Raw genomic sequence first — 21,206 nt, forward strand, 5'->3', positions numbered from 1 at the left:
AACACAGTCTTGTCATGAAGCAAACGGACACACCCTTCCCCCTCTCCACTTGTTCAGTCCTTCGCTTTACTTGATTTACATGCAAACACATCTTCACATTCCTTTACACCCAAACCCACACACACACACACATACAGATGTACGCTTCCACAATGCACACTCACACAAAGGAGGAGATGCTTTAGGCTATAAATCTGATTAATAGCCACCCACTGTGTTTACATACTGCCTTCCCCATAGGCAACTGAACTGATTCAGAACAGGAGGATCATGAATCTCATGAGACATTAGGTGATGACCAATGCATCTCCTTCTGCCCTTTTGCTCGTACTAGTGGACACGCAACCATTCACTGGCCTCCGACAGCCTTCCTCTAGCAAACACGGCACCCAGGACATTTACACCCATCATGAGTTTGGCATAAAATCAATAGTCACTTAAGGCAAACATTTCATTAGTAAGAAGACGAGCAGAACATGCTACACTGAGAGGAGATGAGCCTCTGAGCCCCACGGTCAATACTAACCCCCGACCCACTTCCTCCGCTCTGCTTTCCTTCCTCCCTCTTCTACCAGGGTTTTCCGTGGACTCTGCCATGGGAATAATGACCCTTGGAGAGCTGACCTTCGTGGCAGGTGCACCCCGGGCCAATCACACGGGGGCGGTGTTGCTGCTGAGGAAGGACAATGTGTATCGGCTGGTGCCGCAGCACATTCTCTGGGGGGAGGAGCTGGCGTCTTCGTTTGGGTACTCAGTAGCTACGGCGGATCTAAACAGGGACGGGTGAGGGAATGCTGAATGTGAAGTCCGTCTGGATAATCATCATAAAACAAAGAGGGATGGCTGAGGATGTGTGGGCTTGGTGCAAAGAAAAGAATGATAAGTTCTAGTGTCCACCAAAGCAAAGCAGTTAAACTTTTGAAATAAACCATATGTGCATATTTATAGATAGATTCTGGATTTAATTGATGTTATTAAAAAAATGTACCTACATAATTTAAACTTTTTTGTGGCAAAACTACATCATTGCATTGACATCCATCCTTTGTCCCTTTCTCACTTTTTTTCTGCATTGTGTCACCTTTTGAAAATGATATCATAAGCATATAATTATTCACAGCAGAGTATTTTGTATTATGTGTTAAAAGTGTCTGGAGGCGGTCTTTAACTTGTAATTCTCTCTTGCTATTCCTGCTCTTGTCTGTAGCTGGACGGATGTGATTGTTGGAGCGCCTAACTTTTTTGACCGTAAGGCAGAGATTGGTGGAGCTGTTTATGTGTACTTGAACCCCTTTGGCCACTGGGATGATCAGGCTCGGCCAATCCGTCTCAATGGGACGTATGACTCCATGTTTGGGATGACAGTCAGCAGCATTGGAGATGTGGACCAGGATGGATACGGAGGTGAGAACAATGTCTTTTCACTCAGCTCATGACTGTCAATAATGGCCTCGATGTTTTTGTCATACTCCAAAGACAATATGTGTAAACACATATTTCCTTTCCTTTCCTTCCTTTTTTTTGCTGATATAGTCATGTTTATATTTTGATATAATAATACTTCCAAATACACTGGAACAGTCAGTACTAGCATTTTTACCGCTTTTACTTATGAAATATAAACCACACTGTGCGTTCATAATTGAAACCATTGAAATGTATATGTGAAGAAATTAATGTATTTAATTTCTAATGTGTGTGTGCAGATATTGCTGTAGGAGCACCATTTGATGGAGATGGCAAAGTTTTTATTTACAGAGGCTCAGATGCTGGAATTGAGACAAAACCTGCTCAGGTGAGTTAAAGGTTTCATATGATGACGAAGGAGTAAAAATGGAAGGACTGAATGAATACAATAAAAGGATTGTGATTTTATTCCCATTAGGTGTTGGACGGTCGTGACTTTGATGTGAAACGTTTTGGATACTCCATTTCAGGTGGTCTGGATATTGACAATAATCAATATCCAGACATTGCAGTGGGCTCTCTTAATGATTCAGTGGTTCTCTTCAGGTGAGAGTTATTTGACAGGAAACAGCCCATTTGGCTCTAAATCAAATTTTAATTGTTGGAAAAAATCTGCATCAAATTCTACATCTATGCAGACACGAAACACACACTCATGAAGTACAAGTTTTATCATAAAACTTGCATGTTTACCATCAGCTAGTCATAATTTTTTCTAAATCTTTAGTGTTTTTATGTGTTCCCAAGGTCTCGTCCAGTCATTCATGTGGGCCGAGAAATATCTACTGACCCTCAAAACATTGATCTGGAGCATTCCAACTGCAAGGGCAGAAATGGAGTCTGGTAAGGAAACATCCAGGATAACCTAGCTAAACTAAAATGTATTTCTGCAGTATTTTGTGCCATAATTGAAGTTGTAAAAACAGAGATTGTTTTTTTCACTCTCCACCATCTGCCTTTTTTAGCATGGAGGTCAATGCTTGCTTCATCTTCGTAGCCCACCCAGAAAACTACTCAAGACACATTAGTAAGTCACACCTCAGTGTTCACGACCATTTTTGATCTTCTCTCACGTGGGACTTTATATCACCTTCCACAGTGACAGGAGTGATTTCTATTTACAGTGGACAGTAACCTTATCTGTGGGGTAATGTTAGACTTTATTATGATTAAATCACAGCTGTGTAATACCTTATTACCCAAGATGGGGGTCTTAATATATGTTCCCTCCCTGGTGGGCTCTTTAAGTGCTCTCTGTGTGTGTCCTGACATTTCTGTATTGCAATCTCTCTCTCTCTCTCTCTCTCTCTCTCTCTCTCTCTCTCTCTCTCTCTCTCTCTCTCTCTCTATGCATCGCCCCCATTTTACTCCCTTCAAGCCCTGGTGGTGCACTTTGAAGCTGACACTGAGCGCAGGAAGCTGGGCCTCCCGCACCGCGTTAACTTCCTGGGCCGCAGTTCACTAGAGCCAGAGTATACTCAGACAGAAGAGGTGGAGCTGCATGGACAGCGGCAAGCTGTGTGCACCACTGCTGTCTTCCAAGTCCACGTCAGTCACTCAGATTTGTTCTTGTTGTGCCTTTTTGTTCAATCTGCCTTTTTGTGCTGAGTTTTGGTGCGCTAAATACTTTCCTTTTCATTCTATATTTTGACAAATGGCAGTCAAAATGCTGCAGAAGTCATCCACATCTGCCACATGTTTCTGACCAGATATTATATTGACCATTAACCATTTTTATAATCTCTGTCCCTGCAGGAGAACATCCGTGACAAACTGCGTCCCATCTCCCTGTCAATAACCCATACTATCAAGCCTGTGCCACCACGTAGACACTCAGGTGTCAAGAGGCTGGAGGAGCTGGCACCTGTACTGAGTGTTTCTCCATCTAATACGGTGCACTTCGAGGTCTGTAACAAAAACAGTCAGGATTCATGTTAATTGGTCACTCCCATTCTCCCATTTCTGGATAAAGAAGTTAAGGCTTTATGTAATGCGTCCCATCAACAACTTTTTTGCAGTAATTCAGGCTCGTCTTGGGTAGTTAAGCTAAAGCTAAATATATTATTAAACCTATTCAGCTGAAATGTTGCTGTCCGGTCACAACATAAATATGCAAAAGGATGGATTTTTGTTAAACTGCAGGATTAAACTGTCGCAAAATCTTCTCACAGTCATGCTGGGGTTGGAAGAGGGTTGCTTCTGTTAAATATAACATTTAAATTAAATATAACATTTCTGCATTCTTGGGGCATTCTCTCTCTCTCTCACACACACACACACACACACACACACACACACACACAAACACACACACACAAACACACACACACACACACTGGCTGTATCCATGGTTTTGTTCTTAAACCCCCTAATGTCTTAATTGGCCTTTTAAGAGTGGTGAGGAAGAGGCCCATGATTAAGGTTAAAGAATGATCATGGTCATGGTTAAAAGAACCAGCGTTGACAAGAGAAACATAGCTGTCTCTCATGTCCAATCTTTCATCGACCCAGAGATCCACCCTGACCTCTAGAAGGATCAGTGAGTTCAGTGTAAATGTGTCATTTTGGGCCATGTGCTGAAAAACTGATGCTGTTTCACATAACAATAAATTAACAAGAAAATACAGCTAAGGGTTGCAATAAGCTGCTTGTATGACTAATTTTAATGGAAGGAAAGGCTCTACAGTACAGTAGGAGTTAATGTTCTTAATTACAGTCCTGTATTTTAAGGTAGGTTTAAGGTATAATGCAATAAAAATGCATTTAAACACTTTCACCATTCTGCATAATTTAATTATGTCATGAAAGTTGATACTGAGGTTGATACTTATACTTACACTTTTACGCTGACACACAAGACCTAATGTCTGCCTTGATTTGCCCCTTGCAGGTGAACTTCCTGCGAGAAGGATGTGGCTATGACAAAATCTGCCAGAGCAACCTGAAGCTGAGCCATCAGTTTGGAACACGACCCCTGACCTCTGACCTCTTCACCCCTCTGCCAAAGTTAGTATCTGCCTAACCCATTCTGTGTGAGCTGGTGGATTTTATAATGTAATCTGTTGCCTGAGGAACTGTTGCCTAGTAACCTAAACCCCAATGCAAACATCATGTGTATACAGAGGGAATAGAGGGAATAAAGTGTATTTTCACTGTTTGCATGGGATAAATACTTTCATACATTCACAGTTTCATGATTCTTGATTCATGTTTGATGCATGTTGATGCATGATTCATGTTGCTAAATTTATATGATGAAACTAGTTATAAAACAATAATGAGTCATTTATAAAGGGTTTATAAGTTATAAGTAAACGGTAGTGGAAGCATTCAAGTAAAAGTACCAATACCACACTGTAAAAATACTTTGTTACAGTATTAGTAGTAGTAAAAACCCTGTATTGAAAAATATACTATATATATAAGCATGTTAGTAATAATCAGGTAAATTTTAAACTTTTAAAAGTGAAAGTACTCAGTGCAGAAAACTGGTTATAATGGTTAGTTTAACTGTTATATAGGACTGCAACTGATGATTAGGATTAATCGGCTGGTCACTTTTTGATTAGTCAACAGATTTTTTGGTTGTTACAAATTCTGAAAATAGTGAGAAGTACCATCACAATTACACAAAGTGCACAATGTTTCCCAACCAACAGTGCAAACCTTAAAAATGATCAAAAAAAGATTAGAATAATTAAAGAAAATGAATAATTAAGATCATTAAAAGTAAAAGCAGCAAATCCTCACATTTGAGAAGCTGGAACCATGGAATGTTTTGTATTTTAACATGAAAAATAATTTGAATAATAATCTGCTTACTAATGAATTAATCAGCTAATTAACTTCATAACAAAGCATCATCATAAATTTGTGTGGATGAATCTTAATGTGTAACGTAACTAGTAAGTAAAGCTGTCAGATAAAAGTGCCTCATATTTGTACAGCACACATGAATTACTTAGTTACATCTCTCCATTGATAATGGTTTAATTAAAGATTAATAAATCGTTTGCTAATGTTTTTAGATCAGTTATAAACCTTTAGTAAGAATAACATTTGTCCCTTTGGCTTTAAAGATTGATAAAGGTGAATGAGTTTCTCACTTTGTAATGATAATCCTGATGAGCTTCACATCTCCAAAAAGCTCCCTTAAAAGAGTCTTCCTGAGGACCCCCAGAGCTGAGAAGACAAAGCCTCATGTTGGAGCAGTATAAACATCAGCCAGAGGGATTGTATAATTTGCAAAGCCTTTACAAATGCATATTAGAAGGTGGTACCTATCTTTTAATATGCGAGAGATGCGAGATGCAGGATTACTTGTCTAACAATATAATAATTATTTGTTTTACTTTCACTTAAAACTATTTGCTCCCTAATTGTAAATGTGTGTTTTCATCTTCCTCCCTGCTGTCTTCTTTGCCTTTCTGTAGAGATGAGGATGGCGTGCAGGTGTTCTCCCTGTCAGACCAGAGAGTGGTGGTGCTGGAGATCACCGTCACCAACATGCCCTCTGACCCGCTCTACCCCCAGGAGGATGGAGATGATGCTCATGCCGCTCAGCTGCTTATCTCCCTTCCAAACACACTGTCGTATGCTGGCTCCAGGGTCCCACCACAGGTATGGGCTCAAAACACAGCACTGTTTGAAACAAACTTTGAATTGGTGTATTAGACCAAAGTATATTTAAAATGATGACAGTGAAAGTTACCCAACCCATATGGGATTGAACCAAAATGCTCTGTGATCTGTTATGACTGACTGTAGATGAGGTGTCAAGCGAACCAGAATGGCTCACAAGTTGAGTGTGACCTGGGAAACCCTGTCAAACGAGATGCTAAGGTAAGGAAGCAAATCAGTGGAAATCCAGTCTGAAAAGTGTTGCCATAAAATCATTTAATTGCGTATAGCACTCTTAATTTAGCTGGGATATATTTTATTTTATATATTAGACTTTTTTTTATTTTTCCTAGAAAAAAATATTGTTTGTAAATTAATTGCCTGCTAGTTTAGTCATTTTTCAAGCAAAAATTCCAAACATTTGCTGTTTAAAGCTTCTTAAATGTGATGATTTACCTTATTTCTTTGTCATATCTGATTATAACCTGAATAAACTCTGTCGTGGGCCTATTGGTGAATAAAATAAGCAGTGTATATGAATTTATCATCTTGGGCTTTTGGAAATCATGGCAACCACTTGACATAACGATAAAACTGATTCATCAAGAGAATATGATTTATCGATAATAAAACTCATCTTTACTTGCAGCCCTACATTCATTGTTATTTTAAGATTTAAACCCACTAAAACAAGATGGTAATGTAACAAATAACAAACCTGCTCCATTCATTAATGTGTTAAAGAACAAACATCAGCAGATGCATCAATAAAATACCTTTTTTGCTTATCATGTGTAATTTTTTTTTTTTTGTCTTTTTACTTGTTGTAATATACTCACGTGTGTGTTTGTCTCTCAGCTGAAATTCTCTATCAACTTGAGCACATCAAACATCACCATTGAGACCACTGAGCTGACAGCAGACCTCTTATTGACAACGTAAGTTCAGTCAAAATTGGTTATTTAATTGCAGATGTTCGAAATGTTCAGACCAACTCATCCTTTGATCACTGTGTTTGTTCACTGTTTTGTTCTCAGTATCAGTGAGCAGCCTGACCTGGTCCCAGTCACAGCATTTGCTAAAGTTGTGATAGAGCTCCCTCTGTCTGTCAGTGGGTGAGTAAAACCTGAACAGTGGCGTCAATGTTTATAACCCTCTCTGGCTTTGGATTGCTGCTTTTTTTTAGGTCAGTTTACTGAAACCCTTAACATACAAATTCTGTTTTTCATTCAGCTTTGAGTATGTTAAAATAATCTTATTCCAAACCATTTGACAGCATCACACGTGAAATATTCCAGTTGACATTTGAGGTATTGTTGGAAGCTTAAAATAAAAATACGTTTTGACTGAATAAAATTCAGTTTAAACAATACTGCCACCTAGTAAACAGCCATCTGAGGCTGTGTGTGTGTGTGTGTGTATGCAGCTGTCTGACACACTGACGTGATGTTGTGTTTTACCGCAGGCTTGCTCGTCCTCACCAGCTGTTCTTCAGCGGGGCAGTGAGGGGAGAGAGTGCCATGACGAGTCTGGAGGACATCGGCAGCCCTGTGGATTTTGAGTTTGTGGTGAGAAATGAGTGTTTGTGTGTGTGTGAAGGAAGGTCATGTGTGGGTCCTCCCCTCTGTGTGATAGTATGAAATATGATCGTGGTGTTTCACACAAGTAATGAGTTTAGTTTAATCAAAGTTGTGAATGAAAGAAGTGACATTTACACTTTTACAATACAATGTATTATGTTTAATATAATATAAAAATCACCCAAGAAAAAAATTATCACACTTTCTTAATATACTGTATATATTTCCTCTGTCAGGTGGCTAATCCTGGACAAGCTCTGCAGACACTCGGCTCGGCCTTCCTAAACATCATGTGGCCATATGAGCTGTCCAATAAGAAATGGCTTCTGTATCCTGCAAGCCTGAAGTTCGAGGGACACTCAGACACACACTGCACACCCGCAGGGGCCCTGAATCCTCTAAAGCTACAGAGCTCTTCACCTGCAGAGCTTCCACAGTCTGTCAATCACACAGTAAGCAGACCGGAGTTCATTTCTCATTTTAGAGTAAATGCTATTCAACACCACCAATAAAGACGCTACACAGTTTCACTCAGTCTGCATCCACCTGTGAAGGTGCAGTCAATTCATGTTTTTTGCACTGGAAGGTTCCTAAACTGAGCAAAGTGGCACGGCTGGATTAATTGTCTGAGGGGCCTCTGTTGTTGGGCTTATTCAGTTTCATTACTTCCCCAGACACCCCAAAATTTACCTGTACTCTAGACCTGAAATTATTAATTCACTGGTACCAGCTTCTTAACTGTGATATTTGCTAGTTTTCTATGATAGTGAACTCAGCATCTTTGTGTTTCTTGGCTCTTGGCCAGACAAAACAAGATATCTGAATATGTTTACTTGGGCTTAAGGCAATAACAGCTGACATCTTTCACTATTTTCTGACATTTTCTACACTGAACCATCTATCAGTTATGATAGAAAATAATTTTCAGACGTATTGATAATGAAATTGATTGTTGTTGCAGCCCTACAGTTCTCCGATGAAGGAATAACATTACCTTTCTGTAGGATTTCTGTGTGTTAATTACTTCACTTTGCCTAAGAATCATAGGTCTATCATTTGTGAATTCTTCACTCCAGAAATTAACAATACACAATGTGGGCATTGTGGCAAACTTTTCATTCAGTCTCAATTTTAATATTTTACTGTGTTTGCTATTAATGCAGGTGATTTGTGTAAAAAATAAACAGTACAATAGAAAGTCTCTTTATCAGGCCTACATCCTCTCATTGATGCTTAATGCTTTTTCCTGATCCATTGCTGCCTCTCTCCGTCAGGCTGGGAGAGCACGCCGCTCCCACCCAGAGGATGAAGTTCAAGTGATGGCAAAAGGCAACGTGGAAAGCACCACCCCAGCTGTGGCAGCTTCAGAGCGACGCAAGTCACTCAAACTGGTAAGAGGGGAAAGAACAGAGAAGGCAAGAGGAGAGAAAAGTAGAAGGAAGGACAGAAGAAAAGATAAAGAAGGAGTGTTTTATTGATTTATGACTAATGCATACAGGCAAATGAATAGCCCTAAAATGTAGATGCACAAAAGAAGATGCAGGCTTTGTCCATTTAGCTTTTCACTATTCTCCTTATGTCTGTCTCCAGTTCAATTCAAAACATTACCCAGAGTGCTCAGCTGTCATTTTTTTCTTCCAGGATTGTCTCTTGGGGTCGGCACGCTGTGTCCTGTTCCAGTGTCCTCTCCATAGCTTCTCTGGTCAGGCTGTCCTCAAGATCCATGCCAGACTGTGGAACAGCAGCTTCATAGAGGTACAAAAAAAAAAGTCCTGTCATCATTACATCAGCCTTATTGCATATTACTCTCTCTCTCAGCTTCAGCTGTTACAGCTGGTGCCGGCACTCACACTGATTCAAGTACTAATGCAAGTTTATGAGTAATAACTGAAGCAAGTGCATTTACACAGTGAGTAATGAGAGGTGGTTGGAGGCTTTAATGTTGAGGCTGTCAGCAGTCTGTGACTACAGCTGTCCGCTTTGACCACTGAGCCACCTGCAGCTTTAACAGTCAGTTCCAAGAGTAACGTCAAATATAGAAATGTAACAACCAACATGGTCCTTAAACATCCAGTAAAATGTTCTTGAGATGGTACGTCTCTCCCGTGGTTTGACTTATTCACTCAAAATGTTGGTATGGGAGGGATTTGATTGGAATATTATTGTGACTTAAGAAATTATTTTTCATGGTAACTTCAACCGCTGTAACCATATCTGAGGTGAAGAAAGCACAATAATACTGTGAACATTTAATGTATCTGGTTAGGTATTAAATACCAAGTTTTCCTAATGGTTACTCTCGCTCTCTCAGGAGTTTCCAGCAGTCAGTGCTCTGGAGCTGCTGGTCAGAGCCAACATCACTGTCAAGTCCAGCATCAAGCACCTGGTCCTCCAGGATGCTGCTGCACAGGTACTCCGCAAGCTTACACTGCCCACATCTCTTTGTGTCAGGCACTCACTGTCTTTTTGAAAAGTGTTTTGTTAAATAGGTAGGAATACTGTTTTTGGCAGGACTTTGTACACATTCTTACCATCAGTGAGAAATACATCACTAATTTCACCACAGACATGTGTGACTAGGGCCTGACTCACTTATTCATTCACTACATGGCATCAATCCAGCAGTGATAAATATATATCCCGTATATCTTCTGAATTTGCACTTTGAATCTTTCCTCAAATTCTCTTCAGGTTCCATTGATGATCTACCCTGAACCGGGTCTGGCTGACCAGTACTGGATCCCCTGGTGGATCATCCTCATAGCCATACTGGCAGGCATCCTGCTGCTGACTCTACTGGTCTGCATACTGTGGAAGGTAACACACACAGGACACCCTAATGCTTTAACGATGGTCCGTGTGCCTTTCATTCCTATGTGTCAAAGTCCCAAAGCAGTGAGTATTTGGTGATTGATAATACAGAAAATCTTCAAGGTGGAACATTAAAATGAGTATTTGCCCCATTAATATTCCCTTCACAGCAAATATTGATAAAAGCCTGTCTGTATACAGTTTCAGTGACTGCATCCTGGCACTCTCTTTGCTGTTACTCGAGCATTTTCTCATCACTTTCCATGGCAGTCCAATTATTTGTGTCTGCTTTGTTCTATTCTGTCCTGTAATCATTTTATCCTTCCAGCTCACTCTCACCTGTCCTCTTTTGGTTTTTGTCCTCTGTCTCACCCTCACTTTGTTTTGTCTATTCTCAATCCCAACTGGGGACTCTCTTATCTCCAAATCCCTCTTCTTTTCCTTTTCTCATTGTTTTCTCCCTGTTCTACCTCTCCCCACTTCCCTGTGGTGATCTGTTGCCCCAGTGTGGTTTCTTCAAACGCAGTGAGCGGCGCCCACACTATGAGACGGAGTACTACCGCGCCCATTTGGGGGTCCAACCCTCGGAGGTGGAGAAGCAGGCATCAGAACTATAATAGAAAATATATTTCATTCTGGCCTGTTCTCCCCTCCTCCTCACCCTCCAAGCGGTAAAACCCTCCCCCACAATCGCTTTGCTCCTTGTCCCACTCTGGTGGCTGGTGGTGTTCATTACGGCATGAAATACTGGCACATTTTGGCACAAATGATCACAAAAACACACAGATGTAATATAATAGCTGTAATACCTGGGAAGGTGGGTAATTGTTTTCCCAGACCAGCTCCCATTCCGTGCTGTTGCTGTGTCTGCATGGCCTGATTAACCTCTTAATCTAACCAGATCTAGATGATCTGGCAGACTTTTTAAATGTGTACTGCTGGTTCATTTTAAAACAAGGGCTTGTAAGAGGGGTCTTCAAATGTATTGGATAGATACAAACGGTAAGTGACACTGTGTTGAAGGACTGACGCTAAAGCTACACGTCCACACAAAATGTATCCTCACCAATCGAAGATCCATGTAAAAGACATAGAAATAAAGATATAAAATTGTTCTAAAATGGTCCTGTCTTGTGATGTAGCTTACTCCTAATATTATCTGTATGATAAATGTTATATATTCATTTTCTCTCTTTCGAGTCTCTTAGCCTGCTTTGCTTTACAAGGGATTAGATTCATGCTTTATGTTTGTATTTTCAAACAGTGTTACATATTAACATTACAAAGGAAAAGGCCTCTAAGAGGAGAACTGACCAGTGTGTTTTGCGAATATAACACTCTGGATATCTTTGCTAGGGTTCCCAGAGTGGGACTTCATGTCCACAAATTTTGTGATAACATTACAATGTTACAAGATCTCTTTAACCAATCAGGCACTGGCCGAAACAACCTATACACTTTCGCCACTGTGTTGCCATTCTCTGGTATTAGTGTCACGGTCCTGGTGTGACCCCTGCGCCTCTCCAGTTCTCCTTGCGTCTGCATGCTTTCTCCCTTGTCTCCAAGACTCACCTGCCGACACCCTGGTCACCTGCTGGAATCTCATTCCCCCTCAGTTCCCGAAAGACTCATCCCCAAACTCTAGCTAGCCAGGAAATAAAACATCTTTTATTACAGCTCAAACCGCGTGACTGATTCTGTTTCTGCTGCCTGGGCCAAAACTAACGTAAAAAATAGATCATTAATAGCAAAATGTGGGTTCTAATGTAAGAATTTATTCAAAAGTGTTTCCTTTATTCAGAATTTAATCTGTGCCTACTGAACACCATCCAGCCATCTCTCCCTCAGGACTGCGAGGTGCCTGTTGTGCTGTGTGTTTTGCCGCTACTGTTGACGTCACAGTTTAATTATCTGCACTTGTTCAGTCTGGCACCAGTCAATGAAGACTATTCATTTGCAGGATGTGCTTGCCAGGAGCCTTTCAGTTTCTTAACACTCCCATTTGACATGCATCCTATAACCAACTGACTTTCACAGGTGTCAGAATGAACTTGTCAATTGGTGTTTTTGTTCATATTAGTGTGTGTAATTTTTTTTAATAGCACTTGGCAGTGTCTTGGTGTGTTAATCAAGGGCTCTGGTACTGAATTAGACATGTAGAGCATGTGGATGTGCTTTTTTGTGGATATACTTTTTATTACAAAGTCACACTGACTGCACAAGGTCACCATGAGATAATCAGCTTTCTTTTCATAAGTCTGTGATGAACTAGAAGTCGTTACTTTCATTGAAAAAGTGAGATGAGTTCCTTACTAGGCATGATATTGGAAAGTAGACCATATCTTATCCACTGAAATAATGGCAAACAGATGCAGGTGATTTTCAGTCTCATATATGGCATCAATTAATTGTTTTTTATCCGTTTCTTCCCCTCTATCCCTCTCTCCTTTCCATCCTCTATCTGTAAACCTGCAACCCTACTTTCTTTCCTCCCCCCTGTGCCAACAGTGTGGCTTCTTCCGACGGGCCCACTACAAAGACAAACTGCCTCAGTACCACGCGGTGAAGATTCCTCGCGAGGACCGGCCACAGTTCCAGACTGAGAAGTCAGGAGTTGTCCATAAAAAGGAATGGGCCACGCACTGGACCGACGGGACCTCGTAACTCGCTTTGAAGCACTGACTGACTGAATTAATTCAAATCACCATGTGTGGCACTCATTCTGTCTTTTGCATTGGAACTAACGGACTAAAAAAAGTGCACATAGACTGAGATCATGAAACCTTGTGCACACTGTACTGTGTCAGTACTTGCATATTGGTGGCCTGTTACACTGTTGACTGGGTCTATATTCTCCCATACTGTAGCCCACTGATTGCTGGCCTTGGATAGTCTATTTATAATGTGCATCTTTAACAGTGTTTTACAGTAAATACCGAAGAACCAGTTTAGCTGCTCAATATGTTTCACAGCCTGCACAGGGAGCACTGATGCCCGCTGCCTGTTTTGACTGGCACGGCAGAGGACAGAAAATCACGATTCAAAGACATGCATGAATGCACAAATATACAGTATAATTATAATATTAGATGTGTAAAGACACACTGGACGTTGCTAATGATGAAGCCACTGCCCACGACGAAAAGACTACTTTTTTGCCTTAACTACTGTAAGACTGACGACTGATATGGATGATAATGAAAAAAATGCATTTTTTTTAATATAAAGGGGATGTTTTGGTATTTTCTTTTAGTTAGCACTGGCAAACAAAAAACGTCAGTTTGTTAAAGCAGAACGCTGAATGTGTTGTATTCTTGGCTTGCTGATTGCTCTGAGCTGACTGAAAAAGCCAGTAGGTAAGTTCACCTGATGGTCTTTCTATCTTTTGCTTTTTTTTTTATCTGCCAGTCAGATGTAGGCCTACTGTAAATCAATAGTCGATTGCCTGAGTGAACTTGAACAAGAAGAAGAAAATCACGGGACAGCCTATAATAGCAATGACTGTAGCACTGTTGTTGCATGGAAACCAAATGTGTCAGAAAGTGAAGCAATGTTTAAAATGTGGTCTATGGTGGCATTTTAATTTCTGAACCAAACATTGATTTTTGAATGTTTGTCCTGGCTGATAAGGGATATACAATTATTATTTGTGAAACCAAACATTATTCTCAAATTAAATCCAATATTCTATATATTACTAAATTTGACACATTTAAATCATGAGGTTTTCAATGACAACATTTTTTTTTTTTTTTTTTTTTTTTTTTACTAAGATGTAAAAATGTTTCACCAGGACATCATGAACCCTTTGTACGGACATTGTTATCTTCAAATCGTTTAGCTGAAGTGTATTCATTTGCTTGTAACACTGTTCCTGGTAATGTTTACTGTTGTCATATCAGTCAGGGAAAGATGTACATTAATTTCAGTACTGATATTTCTAATTGCATACAAGTGCCTTATGGTGAAAGTGGCAGATTGTGAGCTACTGGTTAAGAACACAAGGCTACTGCAAATTAGATCATGCTGCCCTGAAGCATCTGTTGGGACACCTGTGGACAAATAAACATCCCTCCAACGCTTACACAACATGAAGAGAAGAAGATTTCTAGAAGAGCAGAATTATTCAGAACAAGACAGTTTTCTTTGGATCCAGTCTGGGTCGATGATGTGTTTATAAAGCATGAAGAGTCAGCTTGTTTTTAAGGTATTGCTGGACAATCGTGTATTAGCTGCATGAAGCTCTTGTTGCTGTTCTGACAACCCCCCCCCCCCCCCCCCCCCCTTTTTTTTTCTTTTGTTATAGTCATGACTCACTGTTTTATTTTTATTTGGCTGCACTGTTTTAACATTGTAAATAAAATAAAAGGAATCAAAATAAACCCATCAGACAACATAAATTGTGTGATTGTCATTAGATTTTCAGCAAGTTGTACAATAGTGGGTTTGTGAAAGCTGCAGTTTACTTAGACAACACCAGATGGTGCCAAAACTCTGAAACCTCAAATGCCCTTTCTGTCCACGCTGCTTGGGATTTATTTGTAGAAACAGAACTGTCCATGAGATACACAAAATTAAATTAATATTGATATAGCACATGAGTGTGAAACTAAAAACAAAATTACAATTACTGTCGAATACCATTTGTGCGTGGCTAAAATGACAAAATGACTGTGAAAGGAGGACACTGATTATAGACTGTCAATGCAACAGTAACAACAGCGGTCATCATCGACATCAGGCAGCGTCACGGACTCCGAGCTCAGTCTGTGCTCTGGCTTGCAAAAAATATTATAAGTTCTGCCATAAAGCTCTGGAGCCAGACTGACCTGAGTTTTAAATCAGTAGCTCTGCTCCTGTTTTAACTGGCTATCAGCAGAGAGATGATTAAAGTGTTCCTGCATGGTCTTGTCCTTTAGATCCAGTTAAATCCCAGCAGCAGCTGAGATGTTTATGAGATATAAGCAGAGATGACCTTCTCCAGATCCGGGCTGGATAATACAAATTTTTTATATATTTCTACACTGTACTGTTTTTAAATTTTCTGTCATTTAGTTATATGGTTTCAGAAGATAAGGAGGTAAAGCAGGGAGTTTGCATTTATTTACAATATCAAACATCACAATATGTTTCACGCCTCACTGTAATATTAATAAAGTTATAATATTTAGCATTATTTCTGGATGATATTTTCTGTGAAAAATAAATTATGAATATGACCAAACGAGGATATTAACTGTTGCTTTCACTCACCTAAAACAGTCAAGTCAAATTCAGAAAAGTTTGACATATCAGTGATAGACATCTTGCTTGCTTACTTAGATGAATTAAATGAGTAAGCTGAATAATTGTTATCACTCTCATGTCTGCATGGACAAATGAAGCTGGGGCCATGAGAATCATACCGACACTGAAGCGTCAAAATTGCAAGTTGCTTGCTGATGTTATCTTTGTACAGGGCCAATTGTTTCTTTGTGTCTCCTCTATAGCTCGCAAATGAACATGTCATAATGTAGCTCATTTGTTTAAACCAAAGTATGAAAACAACACGTTGCATGTTAGATTTTCAATCTCTGGACCTCAAAGCTAGGCTAGCTTTTCCCCGTTTCCAGTCTTTATGCTAAGCTATGCTAACTGTCTCTCATACGTCTAACTTTAACACCTAGACATATATTTTAAAGGATACATTCAAGCTATAGCATGTTAATAATATAATAATTACTCCCAATTCATGTTGTGATTATTATTTCACGATGCTGACACATTGATATTTCCTGGCTCTACCCACAGGTGATATCTGCTGGTAAGTCTGATTTATATTTTCTGTAAGTCGCTTTGGATGAAAGCGTCTGCTAAATGACTAAATGTAAATGTAAATTTGATCAGATCTCAGTTGAATCAGTACCTTCCTACTGTGCTTCTGTTTAAAAGTAACTGCCTGAAACAAAACAGCACGGAACTAAACACGGACATTACTTTTTATTATCACATCGGAGCAAGTGAATTAGATTTTTCTCTAATCCAAAAGTTTATGTTCCTGTTATAGTCATGAAAACTAATTCCCCCCAGAATCCCTCAGATGTCATCCTGGTTGCCATGGTAGTTAAATAGGGACAGTTAGACCGTGTGTGTGTGTGTGTGTGTGTGTGTGTGTTAACACATATTGTCACCCATTAGGCCCTTTGAGGAGCCAAATCTGTTGATGTCTCATCCAGTATAGGACAAATTACTAATTATTACACACACACACACGCACACACACACACACACACACACACACACACACAGAGTGACAAAGTGAACACAAATGGCACTAATAATAAAGCCAGTGTCACAAATCAAGCCTAAAGTTGTCTTCCTTTGAAATTACCAAAATGAAGGATGTTGACATTTAACAAATGGAGGGTTTCATTCTTTGGAAGAAGCTTCTTTCAGAAATCCCTTCATCAGCACGTAAAAAAAAAAAAAAAAAAGTGCTTACTCTGATCCACGATGTCGCTATTGACCTAACGTGCTTTACATCCATGCCAAAAATCATTTGGAGACAGCAAGTGTGAAGCATTTTATATGGTCCTGATAATAATCTTTAAAATTAATTTATTTGAAAATTAAATTTACATACGTCATCTCGAACACGATCTTGGCCAATTCAGTCTATATTTCCAAAATGAATCTTTAAATGAAAATAAATATCCATAACATTAATCTAAGACATTAAGGTACAAACTCTGAGGCTGATCTCTCACTTATCGCAGGAATGAGTAACTTTATTGCAAACCCTGAGGAGCTAGAGGGTTGGTATAGCCTCTAAATGCAAAAATGTTTTTCTGCTTCAAAAGAACTTCTTTAGGTTCATTACTTATTGCCTAAGATCATTAAAGTTGTGCAAGCTAATCTGTTTCATATTGACACTTGGTTTAGTGGGTAATGCATGTTAATACGTATTGTCTATGTGTGCATGCTGCATGGACCAATGGACAAGGGAGACTAGTGGCTCAGAGTCCATTTGCAGGGATTTATCTGTTTAATAACAGGGAGAGTTGTGTTGCCTTACCCTAAGGGCCACATAATAAACACACTCTGGTGCTCAGTCATCACTAATGCCCTGATCCTACTAAATGGACCTGTTTAAGTCTCATATTAGGGGCTGGTTCTTCCTGCATCCTGTCCCCTGTTCCCCTTTGTACAGTGGCATCTTTCTCCAGCTCTCCTGGGGGTTCCTAGCCTGTGACCATGAGGTGTATATAAGCCCCGGCAAGGACGTTACCACCACCGACATTGGCTGGGACACGGCACAAAGAGGACTCTGACCAGGAGCCTTTGAAGTCAAAAGGTGTGATCGGAAAACCAAAATCTTCCTCTTCTCCTGCCGTTGTCATCAGCTCTCATTTGACCCCTCTCCAGACTGAGACCATGGACACAGCTGCAGTGGTGACTCTTCTGGCTCTGCTTATGGCGATGGCTGGCATCAGTCAGGCTCTTCACATCCAAAGTGGTCTGGACAAAAATGACATCCTGCCAGGCAGCTCAGAGGAGAACATGGCTGACCACCTGCTGGGTCTGGTGAGACAACAAACCACTCACAAACTTGAATTGCAAATTTTGTATTTTATTGTCATACCTCAGCTCAGTGATTTATCTGTAGCCAGGAAGGCAGGGAAATATGCATGTTATCTTCCATATGATGATTACATTTTCTACAAAAATTTCTGGCACCTGATAATAAAAATTAGGTTTTAATGTGTATCTCAGGCAAACATGATTATGTGTTAAAATATACTGTCTGTAGGCAGGATTTAAATATGACTGTCAGCTGCGCCACACTAGACAGAATGAAAAATTCTGTGCACAACCAGAAGCCATGCCAACATTTTCAGAGAAGTCTGTCACTCCATGTGACAGTATGTAAATGGGATTTGAGCTCTATCATCAAGTGAGAAAAGCTAAATCATACAACGCATTTAGATCTTAGATAGTGTTCCCCCTCAGTGTTTGAAATGCACTATAACATATTCTGGGGTCAACAGGCAGGATCACGAGTTTAATAAAGGAAAAGGAATTACATCATGAGTAAAAATATAAAGTTTTCCATTTGTGTGACAGACACATCTGGGTTTTATTTTGCATAAAAATAAAGGTGGATGGATATTTGGTTGATCATGACGTACATTTCTTTGCATTTGTAGACTGATATTTACATCTCAAGGTCCCTTGTCACAGCAGGACAGAGATTCTGGAGCTGCAACCCCAGGGGTGTGTGTTGCAACCCAAAACTGAATGGAGTTATCGCTCTTGATGTTCCCAACATCCCAACATGTGTTTGTGGGGTTTTATTCAAAAGCAGAAAGACACTTTTTGATGCTAAGCTTTGCATTTTTGTGTGCGTGTGTTTGTGTGTGTATGTGTGTGTGTGTGTGTGTGTGTGTGTGTGTGTGTATGCTGGTGTGCTGCAGCAGAGTGAAAAAACAGATAACAGCATTGATGATCGTCTGCTGACCTCAGTGCTGAGAGCTCTGCTGCTCGGATCTCAGAGAGAAACCAGGAACTCTGTCCTCCACCAGCCGCAGAGGTCAGTGACATCACATTGATCACACACATTAACACACATGCCGCAAGAACATGCACGCAGGAAATCAGTATATAAGAAAACAGTACCATTTCAACCTTCTGTATAGCACTTTACTCTCAGTGCTGAATTAAAAGGAAATATATATCACTTACACAGTGGAAAAATAAAAATGTGATGTGAAATGTCAGCACAGTAAGTCTATTAAAGTACACTTGCATACAAATAACAGTCCGTGTGGCTGAACGCCAGAACAAAAAACACAACCACTTTGAAAACCTGATTTCTGACATTGTCAGTGTCCTGCAGGAACCATGCGGACAGGGCTGTGATTAACAATTATTTTTATTTTCAAATAATAATTTTCTAAATTAATTGATTAATCATTAAAAGAAAATCCCCATCACAGTTTCCTAGAGCTCAAGGTGATGACATGAACTGTCCAAATAGTCCAGAAGCCAAAGATATTCAATTGACTATAATTTAAAACAAGAAAAAACTACAACTAGAGAATTGTTGGTAATTTAGCTTAAAAAACGGACTTAAACAATTCATTGAATGATCAATTTTAAAATGTCACCACGTGCAATTATGTTCAGTTTTGAAACATGACGTGCTTGACATGACAGTCAGGTCATGTTTTTGACCTGAAATCATGGTCTTGGCCTCAAGGGTTTAACATTTGATTAAATCTTTTGCTTGTAATGTCGTTATCGTTCCTGCTCATTCCTGCTCTAATCAGTTAAACACAGTAAACCTTAATCAACACATGAATAAATTAGACATGATTCTTTGTCCTTTTGAGCTTCACTTATATTTGCCCATGTTTTGCCCATGTTGCCCCCCACCCCCTCAACTCCCTTAGGCCCATGAAATAAACATGTCTTACTTACATCAGCTCCTGCTCCTGTTTCTCCTCCTCGCAGGTTCGGCCGAGGATCCAGAGGGCAGGTAGTGTCAGAGGATCAGATACATACCCGTAACTGGGAGGCAGCCCCCGGTCAGATCTGGAGTATGGCCGTGCCCCAGAGGTTTGGCAAGAAATAATCTGGCAGGCAGATTCACGCACATCACTGTCCTGGTACAAGGCCAAGCAGCGGGCGAATGTGGAGAGGCTAAATTTGAATGAATAAATCTGAATTATATTAAAAACTCTCCTGCTCTTGTCAACATCGTCCCAACCATTAGGCCTAATTTGAAACCTGACATTTAGTGAAAGATGACAGGAGCTTCATTTTACAGTTTTCTGTAAACCGCAAAGCATGTGAACTGGTGCCTATTAAAGTTTTCTGAGCAGACTACATCTGTCCTGACTTGAATGTTATTAGGAACCAAAATTTAAATTTTTTTGTTGTAAATGACTGCTGTATATTTTTGTTATTCTTTTGTTCTCCGATCAAATAAACTAGCTTTGAACTCGGAAAAGCTAAACTTATGCATATCTGTGTATTCATTGTGAATAATGTCCAAAGGTCAGGATCGCACTCAACCACAAATGGAGTTAAGACAATATTGCACTTTGAAGAAATATGAATACTGAAATCTCATTTAGTTTGTGTCTGAGAGTGCATCCACAGGGGGGCATGATACAAACAAAAATACTTGATTAAATATTAATTTCATCATCAGTTAGATAATTAGTCAACAAAATGTAAGAAATTAGTAAAAAAAAAAATGGCAAAATGTCTTGTTTTGTCCAACCATAGGTCCACAACCAGTAAATAGTCCATTTAAAATAATGTAAAAGAAAAATCCCTACATTTGTGAAGTTCTAACCAAAAAATAAACTAATGAACAAATTATTTATTTATTTCAGCACTTATTCAGATAATAATTAAGTAATCTTTGATATCATGACATTTTTTGTGAGGTCACCATCAAAATCACTCACATCAGAGCGATGCGAATAAAGTTCAGGACACACAAACATGCATACATGAAAGACGATGTTTTTAAAATATATTACTGAACAGTTACTTAACTCTAGGCAGACTAGAGCTATTATAGCTATTATCTATCTAATGTAAAGTGAAGCCTGCTCTTTTCTACAGACCAGCAGTGGCTGTGTGGTTTTGTATGTGGTGCTGGCTTTACACGCCACCTGGGAAAGCAGCATGCAATAAGCCTCAGTACTAATTAAAACACAGAAACATGCAATTACT

At 39.6% G+C, this 21,206-nt stretch overlaps 2 protein-coding genes across 5 annotated transcripts in view; both read left to right on the plus strand.

Annotated features, from left to right (window-relative positions):
- The window catches only part of itga7 (integrin, alpha 7), a 37,408-nt gene extending 22,530 nt beyond the window's left edge, over positions 1-14,878 (plus strand). For 2 of the 3 annotated variants that reach the window (XM_071494126.1, XM_071494127.1), the window contains exons 6-25: positions 576-783; positions 1,208-1,404; positions 1,707-1,795; positions 1,886-2,013; positions 2,215-2,310; positions 2,433-2,494; positions 2,846-3,015; positions 3,223-3,372; positions 4,358-4,473; positions 5,901-6,087; positions 6,235-6,309; positions 6,946-7,025; positions 7,125-7,202; positions 7,553-7,655; positions 7,904-8,119; positions 8,942-9,058; positions 9,309-9,422; positions 9,979-10,077; positions 10,359-10,484; positions 12,987-14,878. In XM_071494126.1, the coding sequence (XP_071350227.1) occupies positions 576-783; positions 1,208-1,404; positions 1,707-1,795; positions 1,886-2,013; positions 2,215-2,310; positions 2,433-2,494; positions 2,846-3,015; positions 3,223-3,372; positions 4,358-4,473; positions 5,901-6,087; positions 6,235-6,309; positions 6,946-7,025; positions 7,125-7,202; positions 7,553-7,655; positions 7,904-8,119; positions 8,942-9,058; positions 9,309-9,422; positions 9,979-10,077; positions 10,359-10,484; positions 12,987-13,142 (2,567 nt within the window). In that variant the 3' untranslated portion in view covers positions 13,143-14,878. Of the gene's footprint in view, positions 1-575; positions 784-1,207; positions 1,405-1,706; positions 1,796-1,885; positions 2,014-2,214; positions 2,311-2,432; positions 2,495-2,845; positions 3,016-3,222; positions 3,373-4,357; positions 4,474-5,900; positions 6,088-6,234; positions 6,310-6,945; positions 7,026-7,124; positions 7,203-7,552; positions 7,656-7,903; positions 8,120-8,941; positions 9,059-9,308; positions 9,423-9,978; positions 10,078-10,358; positions 10,485-10,984; positions 11,150-12,986 lie in introns of all 3 variants that reach the window. The other variant, XR_011693174.1, reaches the window with a different exon arrangement.
- A 2,680-nt stretch (positions 14,879-17,558) lies between these two features.
- On the plus strand, positions 17,559-20,472 carry npffl (neuropeptide FF-amide peptide precursor like). Of its 2 annotated transcripts, XM_071494586.1 has the most exons (4): positions 17,559-17,811; positions 17,883-18,041; positions 18,932-19,047; positions 19,971-20,472. In XM_071494586.1, the coding sequence occupies exons 2-4, from the start codon at positions 17,892-17,894 to the stop codon at positions 20,089-20,091; spliced, it is 387 nt and encodes a 128-aa protein (XP_071350687.1). In that variant the 5' UTR covers positions 17,559-17,811; positions 17,883-17,891; the 3' UTR covers positions 20,092-20,472. The 2 variants fall into 2 exon arrangements, with proteins under 2 accessions (XP_071350687.1, XP_071350686.1); XM_071494585.1 differs by having other exon boundaries at positions 17,563-18,041.
- The last annotated feature ends 734 nt before the right edge of the window (positions 20,473-21,206 follow it).

The sequence above is a fragment of the Trachinotus anak genome, unplaced genomic scaffold (assembly GCF_046630095.1).
Source record: "Trachinotus anak isolate AG129_WGS33_773 ecotype Australia unplaced genomic scaffold, CSIRO_AGI_Tana_v1 ptg000013l, whole genome shotgun sequence".
In the NCBI taxonomy this organism is placed as follows: domain Eukaryota; kingdom Metazoa; phylum Chordata; class Actinopteri; order Carangiformes; family Carangidae; genus Trachinotus; species Trachinotus anak.

Excerpts from the sequence above, each read along its gene's own strand:
- npffl (XM_071494586.1), top strand. The coding sequence starts at position 17,892 with ATGGACACAGCTGCAGTGGTGACTCTTCTGGCTCTGCTTATGGCGATG. Across the intron at positions 18,042-18,931 it reads CTGACCACCTGCTGGGTCTG|CAGAGTGAAAAAACAGATAA; the intron begins GTGAGACAACAA and ends GGTGTGCTGCAG. Across the intron at positions 19,048-19,970 it reads GTCCTCCACCAGCCGCAGAG|GTTCGGCCGAGGATCCAGAG; the intron begins GTCAGTGACATC and ends TCCTCCTCGCAG.